The sequence below is a fragment of the Orycteropus afer genome, unplaced genomic scaffold, assembly GCF_000298275.1.
Source record: "Orycteropus afer afer isolate SDZICR_OR568_19922 unplaced genomic scaffold, OryAfe1.0 scaffold00107, whole genome shotgun sequence".
Classification (NCBI taxonomy): domain Eukaryota; kingdom Metazoa; phylum Chordata; class Mammalia; order Tubulidentata; family Orycteropodidae; genus Orycteropus; species Orycteropus afer.
In genome coordinates this window covers 7,202,815-7,212,378 of record NW_006921694.1, presented here as the reverse complement: position 1 = coordinate 7,212,378, position 9,564 = coordinate 7,202,815, and the positions used below count along the sequence as shown (strand labels likewise).

General features: G+C 39.1%; 1 protein-coding gene across 1 annotated transcript in view; it reads right to left on the bottom strand.

The window, feature by feature from the left end:
* Positions 1-309: 309 nt before the first annotated feature.
* MSH3 (mutS homolog 3) overlaps positions 310-9,564 on the bottom strand; it is a 381,560-nt gene continuing 372,305 nt past the window's right edge. Inside the window, exons 23-24 of the mRNA XM_042781327.1 lie at positions 6,101-6,272; positions 310-418 (exon numbers count right to left, since the gene is read on the bottom strand). Coding sequence (XP_042637261.1) covers positions 310-418; positions 6,101-6,272 — 281 coding nt within the window. The remainder of the gene's footprint in view (positions 419-6,100; positions 6,273-9,564) is intronic.

Sequence of the window (9,564 nt, the reverse complement as noted above, 5' to 3'; positions counted from 1 at the left end):
AAAGTTCATGGATTGTATCAGTTAAGGCTTTACTTGGAGGTTTTGATTTTATATGATGCTCACTGTCCATTAAATTCTCTAATTACACAGCAGAAGTCTTAACATTGAAAGAGTTTATATTTTTAAAAGTGAGGAAGACAGGAACCTGAAAAAGGCTTTCTACACAAAAGGCCTCCCTATTCCCAATGGCAATATTCTAATGGGGGCATTCTAGTGGCCAATGGATAGGTGGCCCCTGAAAAGTTGTTTTGTACAGGTGATATTTTTAATCCTCCATCTCTTTGTTCAAAAACTTAGTCTTCATTTTAATCAGGAAGAGAAGTCTGTAATTTCTTCTATTGCAAACTCATCTGTCCACTTTTTGAGGTCTTCCACATCATTTATTGTCCATAATTTTGCAAAATATTTTATCCTGTTCCTGGAGAGAAAGCAAAATACATATTTTATAAATGAAATTGTTGAGGGACAATACATCTCACTGAAAGATATGAAAATGCTTATGACATTAGAATACCAGAAAGGACACTGACGTTGGGGAGTCTGTCAGCATCACCTTTCTGGTGAACGTAAGTTTGCAGTGCTGCTGCTAGAATCAAGGGTTCAAAGTTGCTGGTCACCACTATGGCTGTCTCCAGGGAGGGCGAATAGTGCTTCTTCCATCTTCTAACTCATACAGAGGCTGACTGTGCACATAATGACAAAAGCATTCCTACTGCATGCTAGCAGGATGAAAAATACTGATTTACTCAAATAAACCCAGTTAAGGAAAGAGTAAAATGCCCACATGACATCAACCTACTTTTTTCTTCAGAAGAGCAACTCAGTGAAGTATTCAGGGTCTGGCACCCAAATATCTGAGTTCCAATTACTGCTCTGCCACCTAACAAGCTGTGTGACACTAGGTCAGTTTCCTACTCTTGCTTGGCTTCATGTTCCCCAACTATAACACTGGAATTAGCAATAGTTCCTACCTTACAAGGTTGTCATAGGATTAAGTGAGTTAATATATGGAAAACAACTAGAACAGGAATAGGTACATTGTCTGGGTTGCTGCAAATGGCTGATCAGGTCTGTTACGGCACACGGTAGGCTTCAGTAAATATTCTCTATTATAACAAACCAACATGGAAGGCACAAGATTTGATTTGGTTTCTTTGATCTGGTCAAGGGAACTAATGTGATCTGCATTTTTAGTAAAAAAGGTAAAATAACAAATATAGTTTAGTAAATTACCATGTTCAATCCCAATAAAACCACTTTCTGCAATTCTCCTGTCTTTCAAAATAACTATAGATTTCAAAATGTCACATACTAGTCGGAAGAGTTAAAATATTTATGTTGTTGTTGTTGTTTGCCGTCGAGTCGGCCCCGACTCATAGCGACCCCTCCTTGGGTTTCCGAGGCAGTATCACTACGGAAGTGGGATTGCCCAACCTTCCTTCCAAGGAGTGGCTGGTGGGTTTGAACCGCCAGCCTTCTGGTGAGCAGTCAAGTGCCTTAGGCACTATGCTACCAGAGCTCCTAAAATATTTATAAGTAATCTGAATATTATTGCTCTTGCTTTACAGGCTATACAGTAGCAACAAGTATAAAACTATTGTATTTTATTGCCATCTTACATATATATCCTCTGTAGTAATGTTTTATTCTAGTTTCAGGGGAAAAAAAATAATAGTAAGATAGCAACAAAAGAGGATTAGGTAAGATTTGTTTTAGACTTTGCAGAGGAGTAAGGTTTTTTTTTTTTTTTTTGAGCCATAGTGGCACAATGGTTAAGTTCGGCTGCTAACTGAAAGGTAAGTGGTTCCAAGGTACCAGCCACTCCACAGAAGAAAAGACCCGTCGATCTGCTCCCATGAAGATTACAGCCTAGGAAACGCTATGGTGCAGTTCTACCTTGTCATACAGGGTCACTATGAGTCAGAATCAACTCGATGGCACACAGCAACAGCAAGTTTGTTTTTAAATGCTCCTAACTACTTTTCTTTCTGGAAAAATTGTATTACTCTAACTTGAAAGAACTAGAAACAGGTTGTCACTCTTATTTGTAATGATGAAACAACTTTGACTCCTGATTTGACATTGTAGAAACGATCCAGAAGAGACTATCGATAAGGGAAGCTACCCTGTTTTTTCTAGTACTCTAGTACTTTGTACTTGGTCACCCACCATATATATCGCAAGGTATATATTGTGAGGTACACAAGGCAGAATCATAAGAGGAAGGAGATGGAGAATAAGAAGTGGGTCACACAACTGCATTCAGTATACATACAAGTTAGCAATTGTTTCTTTATCTAATACCATTGTTGCAGTGTGCCCTTTAGTCAATTCAGACTCATAGCAGCCTATATGACAGAGTAGAACTGGTATTAATCTTTCAGTATTTAAAGGAAGAGACTTGGTGGTACAGTGTTAAGCACTTGGCTGCTAACTGAAAGGTCAGTGGTTTGAACCTACCAGACACTCTATGGGGGGAGAAAGATGTGACAGTCCACTTCCGTAAAGATTTACAACCTTGGAAACCCTATGGGGCAGTTCTGCTCTGTCCTGTAGGGTCAGTATGAGTCAGAATTGACTTGATGACAACAGGTTTTTGGTAGTGATTTCAAGAATTAAATAAAATTGTTATAGTATAACCTAGCACTACTGATGTCCAATCAAGATATTCTATTTGATCGATAGTTCACTCATTATCACATGATTATAACCAGGCCAGCAATGTCCTGCCCCAGGTGGGTCAGGCTCTCCAGATAGGGAGGGACTGTTTGAAAGTGGGATGTAGTTTTGTAATACAATTTTATATTTGGGAAACAAAAGGCTATAATTTAATATTAATGTATTATTCACCTATAATTATCATCCTTCTGAAGCATCTCTCAATCTTATATTAAGATTAGTTTGTTGTTGTTGTTGTTGTTATGTGCCGTCGAGTCGACCCCGACTCATAGTGACCCCTCCTTGGGTTTCTGAGGCAGTATCACTATGGAAGTAGGATTGCCCAACCTTCCTTCCGAGGAGTGGCTGGTGGGTTTGAACCGCCAGCCTTCTGGTTAGCAGTCAAGTGCTTTAGCCACTATGCTACCCAAAAACTAAAAGTCATCAAAGATAAAATAGGGGAAAATCTAGGGGCCCTAATTAATGACATAAATAGACTATCAAGTATAACCTAGAATGCACAGGAGGTGGAAAAGAAGCTAGATGGCTGGGACCTTTTAAAAATTAAATTTTTATGTACATTGAAAGACTTCATCAAAGGGTAAAAGGGGAACCTACAGATTGGGAGAAAATATTTACCTATGACATATCTGACAAAGGACTTATCTCCTAAATACACAGAAAATTTCAACACATCAAAGTGAAAAAGACAAACAATCCAATTCAAAAATGGGCAAGAGACATGAACAGACACACTTCACTAAAGATGATATGCTGGCGGCCAACAAACACATGAGGAATTGCTCACAATCCTTAGCCATTAAGAGAGATGCAAATCAAAACAATGATGAGGTACCATCTCACCCCAGCAATAACAGCAAAGTTCAACAGGACAGAAAATAACAAATGCTGGCGAGGCTGTGGAGAGATTGGAACTCATACACTGTTGGTGGGACTGTAAAATGGTACAACCATTGTGGCAAATGGTATGGCATTTCCTTAAAAAACTAAAAACAGAAATACCATTTGACCCAGCAATTCCATTACTAGGAATATATCCCAAAGAGGTGAAAGACAGGACACAAACAGTCATATGCACACTCATGTTCATCGCAACACAAATAACTATAACGAAGAGATGGAAACAAGCTAAATGCCCATCAACAGATGAATGGATAACCAAATTATGGTACATTCACACAATGAAATATGCCACATTAAAGAACAATGAAGAATATGTGAATCATCTCACAACGTGGATGAACCTGGAGGACATTATAGTGAGTGAAATAAGTCAATTGCAGAAGGACAAATATTGAATGAGCCGTTACTGTAAAAAGTCAAGGAAGGGAAGGGAACTCACTTTGTAGGTTACTGGGAATAGGAGGGAAGGGGTGATGAAAATTTGGGACTAGTTGGGGGCCACATGCTGAGTTGGGTAAGGGGAGGGATGGTATGGAATGAGTCAGTGACCAACATGATAACACTGGAGAAAGAGAGGACACCAAATTGTACACATAAGATACAGATGACAGAAGCTAATACCAGTATATTCACAATACTGCATTACCACTAACACCAAACACCAGGCTACAGATAAACACATAGACAGCTGAGAAGAGCAGATGGGGGTCAGTGAACAGGAATATACTCTAGACCAATGATAGATTCAGCTGAGGATAATCTTGCACAAATACTAATGACACAAAATAACCACAATCATTACAGAAGCAACAGAAGACAGACATAGAGCAACCCCTCAGAGACAGCCAGATAACTTGGGAGAGAGATCCACCAGATCTGCTAACTTAGGACCATCGTATTTGGGGACACCAGGCTCAATTGGCACAACATAATACATAAAAATCTTGTTCTACAACCTACTTTGGTGAATAGCAATTGGGGTCTTAAAAGCTTTTGAGTGGCCATCTAAGATGCAGCTAATGGTCTCCTATCGTTGGAAGTGAAGAAGAGTAAAGAAAACCAAGGACATTTGGAAACAATCAGCCCAAGGACATGATGGACCTCAAGACCAGAAGAACCAGATGGTGCCCAGCTACCAATGACAGCCACTTGGGAAGGGATCAAAACTGGAGATCCTGGATAGAGTGGGAGGAGAAATGTGAAACAAAATTCAAAAACACAATAATAACCAGAATTACTGGTCAGATGAAGACTGGTGGGACCCCCAAGACAATGGCCTGGGGTAAAACTCACTCCCATGGACTGGCTCTCAGCCCAACAGCAGTAAGACTTACCTGCAGACCACGCAACCCTGGGCGATGTACCCAGCTATTCTATAGAGATACATCCCTGGGAGCAATTGGCCATGGAGAACTAGAGGGGCAACATTCACACGGAGGAAAAGCTAGACAGATAGGAATGCATAACTAAGAAGGACATAGGGATGGGGGGGTCACTGGAAAGGGAGAGGAGGAGAGTAGGTTAGGGTTGGGGGTGGTAATTGGGGAGTGAAACCAAATGTACATGAACTGTTGAATGTAAAACAAATTCTGCTCTGTACATCTGTACCCAAAGCACAATTAAAAAAAGAGAGAAAAGATTAGTTTACATTCTGACTACACATTGACTAGATATTAAGGATGAAAAATGGAAAGCATTTATACAAATATTATAGGTGACAAAAAGAATCCAGTTTAGAATGAAAAATTTGTTCCAGTCAACAAAATATATGGATACTATTATTATATAGTATGTAATACTATTATTTTCATTTATGTCCTCACAGAATACTTCATTTCTGAATGTAATCTTTGACTCTCTGAATGCAGCATATAAGGACAAGTACTCTATGGGTTCTAAACACTGATGTTTCTTTGGACAACTTTTTTTTTTTTTTTTTTAATTATGATTTGGGTGAAAGTTTACAGAGCAAATTCACTTCCCATACAGCAGTTCACATACACTTTATCTCATGACATTGACCACAGTTTACCACAATGCAACAGCTCCTCTCCCACTTCCTCCCCATAGTTACCTCTTCCCTGTGTCCATCCCTCCATGGACTCCTGCCCCATGAGCTGTCTCCCTGTGCATACACAGCCCTTCTTTCTCCCATCATTGTTCTCTCCAAGGAGTGTATCTACCTCAGGTAAAATTTCAACAACTTTCTGTGTAATTTAATGTTTAAAGCAACTATGTTTTGACATGCATTAAGAAATTAACTTATTCTTCAGACTAAAAAAAAAACCAATTTAGCAATTTATCAGATAAAGATCTGAACAGGGAAAATGGATTAAATTCACACGAACTTTGCCAAGAGCTGTTTTCATTTCATCACAATTAGATGTCTCAGTATTTGCCTGGGTACCTCTGACATTCACTTACATTGTATCTGATGTTCATTTACAAGACAATCCCCATCCTTGAACCACTGGAAGATTACATTATAAACCAAAAAATGAAACACAATTGTTCTGACCTTTTCATATTTACTAATCCTTCAAGATCTTTTGATTTATGAGCTGCGGTCTTTAAAATTTCTCCGGGAACATCTGCTAGTTTAGCCACATTGAGTCCATAACTCCTTGCTGCAATCCCTCTGGTTATTTGATAAAGAAAAGTGACAAAGTCAGGGATTTGTTCTTCTTTGCCTAAAAATAAAGAGAAGAGTAACTTAAAATGTTTTTTAACAATAACAAGCTGAAAAAGCATTTTACTTTATGGAGCTTGAGGAAATATTTGAACTAAACTATATCAAAAAGGGAAAGATTTTGATACTATGTACAATATAATACCTCCTTTAAAATCACATAAGGAAATACTACATATTGCACAATTTGAAATGTAAGATCGAGAAATTCTGCCTTATTAACTGTTCTTGTTAACTAAGTGTTATATGGGTTGGAAGCAAATGTTCTTCAGTAGCCCCTAGATCCCCTTTAGGACTGAAGGGCATATGTCCACAGCTGAGGACTGTGGCCTATCACTGCTGAGACACAGACAGCCCACAGGCTTCAGCTGTAGGCCCTCTTTGGGAACTGCCTCAGCTGAAAAAAGCGGCTCCATCCAATGTCAGGCCCCCTTCTCAGGGCAGCCTGAATCCAGTGACTGGTTACTATGGGGTTGCTAAACAGCCTCTAAGATGGCTGCCAGAGGCCCTACCTCGGGACTTCTTGCCTTTGTGTAATCCCCTCCCCTTGAATGTGCGCTGGACCCAGTCACTTGCTTCTGACAAACAGAATAAATGTGATGGGATGTACCTTCTAATATTAGATTAAAAAATACTATGGTGAGCACTCTCATTTCCTTGCTTGCTTGCTCTAAGGAGGGCCAATTGTCATGTTGTGTGGACTGTCCTCTAGAGAGGTTCATGTGGAAACAAACTGGTATCTCTCGCCAACAGTCAGTGGGGCTAGAGATGGGTCCACAGCCACATCAATGAGCTTGGAGGTGGACATTCTGAAGTTTCCCAACAACCATGTGAGTAGTTTGGAAGTGGATTGCCCCACTTGGCCTTTGAAGTGACTGCTACCCCAATCAACATCATGATTTACCACCTGTGAGAAATCCTGAGCTGGAGGTATCCAGCTAAGATGGTCTGTATTCTTAATCCACAAGATCTTTGAGATAATAAATGTTTGTTGTTTTAAGCTGCTAGGTTTAGGGGTAATTTGTTATGCAGGAATAGATCACTAGGCCTTCTCACCCATGTTGAAGCAACTCTGAATCCCATCCCGAGAGCTCTATATGGTTGGATATAACACAGTCCAACTTCTTCCTCTACCCAGTCTTGCCCTCAGGTGCCACCCTGTAAACAGTCTCCAAAAAACCTTTTACATATAAACCTGAGAGTTTGCTTCCTTAGGAAACTCAGCCTGTGACACATATACAAATACATGAATTAAGAACTTTCAAAGAATTAGAAAGGAAGTTAAGAAAAGACCTAATTATCTGGTCCAGTAAAGATAATAATAATAAAAACATGTTTCTGTCAAATTGATTCCAACTTATAGAGACCCCATAGGACAGAGTAGAACTACACCATAGGGTCTCCAAGGTTGTAATCTTTATGGAAGAAGACTGCCACATCTTTCTCCTGTTGGTGGCTTGGTGGGTTCAAACCACTGACTTTTGGGTTAGCAGCCAAGCACTTAACCACTGTGCCACCAAAACTCCTCATTGGTAAAAACTACAACTTAGGAAACCCTATGTGACTAGGAAACTATGGGGCTTAGGAAACTCTATGTGACTAGGAAACTATGGGGTAGTTCTACTCTGTCCTATATGGTCACTATGATTGGAATTGATTTGATAGCACACAACAAGAAGGAATTAGAAATGATAAAATGTGACAATGCTATGAAAATGCTGCATACGGTTTAATCTTTGATAAATCTAAAGCACCTCAGGATCCTGTAGCTTTTATGTAGCTCTATTATGAAATTCTATATAATTGCATTCTGTTGCAAAAATGTCCACGATGAACTAGATTTACAATGATTTCTGAAATCCTAGTAAATATATTTTAAATTTATCAAAGGTTTTTTCTCATACATTATTTCATGCGGTAAATGTGTCTGCTTTTATTCTTTTATCAGCTAACAGCTACAAAGCCAAAAGACAGAATACAACAGAGAACAAAGACAATGGAATTTTCCTTAACCACCTTCTCTAAGAATTCAGGAACAGACAAATAATACCCTTCTAAGGGTGGGTGCTAGAAGTGGGAGGTGAAAAGAATGCTGACACTCTCTGGATACACAGACTAAAACTCTCCATTACAAAGCACTAAGAATACCTTTTGCCTTCAAATAAAACCTAAGGAACACAGAGAGCACGTGAGGAAGTGGGTGGGGACAGATTAGGGAAGAGTCACACAGACACCAGTGCCTGTTAACTGGATAATTTTTTGTTATTCTTTGATGATCACAAGACCAAGAGTGAACTAAGCAGCAGTAGGCAATCGTAAAAGCAAACTCTTTCGATTGTTAAGACAGAAAAATGTTCTTTATCACTTTAACTGGTTAGTCCCAACTGATCTATCTGCCTCCAAGCCTCTCCACTATAGTCTATCCTCCAGGCTAGTCTTTCTAAAAAAGGATTTACCTATCCATCTATCCAGCCATGTATGCATCTATCTACCATTTTCTGAGAGTCTACTAAATGCTACAATAATCTAACTCTAAAAACTGCTTTGTTGATAGCGTTTTTCTTCTGAAAATATATTGATGCTATCACTAAATGATATAAAATACTATATTGTCCGTAACAAGTTAACATACCTCAGTACAAATTGTTGCTGCATTTGTCATCATAAATAAGCTGGTCTCCACACACTAGTAGTAATAATTTTGGTAGTTCTCACACCAGCAGGGTAATGAATGTGACCACTTTTCCACAGTCACTTGTGGGAGCTCTTTAGTGGTTATTTTCTGCCTCAAGTCTGTCTTTTATCCCTCTTCATAGTGCACACCTGAGTGAGTGAATGAGTGTGTCTATATGTAAAGGGTGGATATGGAGGCAGAGAGCCAAGTAGGAGAGAAAAGGAATGAAAACAGCTGGTTTCTCTACAGCCTCATGGCAAAAGTTCTTAGAATTTAAATACTTACATGCTATGATTATTTCATAAACTGTATTATTGACAAGTTTATCTGGCACTACTTAAAGTCAGTGAAAGTAATGATTCATGTTTCTGCTTGTTATAGGGAAACTTAAGAACATTTTATTTTAAAGCTCAACTTCTCTGGGCAGTTATTAAACAGATATGTGCATATTTGCACAGTGAGATAGCTGAAGGCTGGAATGCATAGAGAAAAAGGACACAGGGAAAAGGCAACCACTGGGAAGAAGTGGGAAGAGACTGTTACATTATGGGGATTGCAATCAATGTCATGAAAGACATGTGTATGAGTTGTTGTATGAAAATGAATTTGCGCTGTAAAC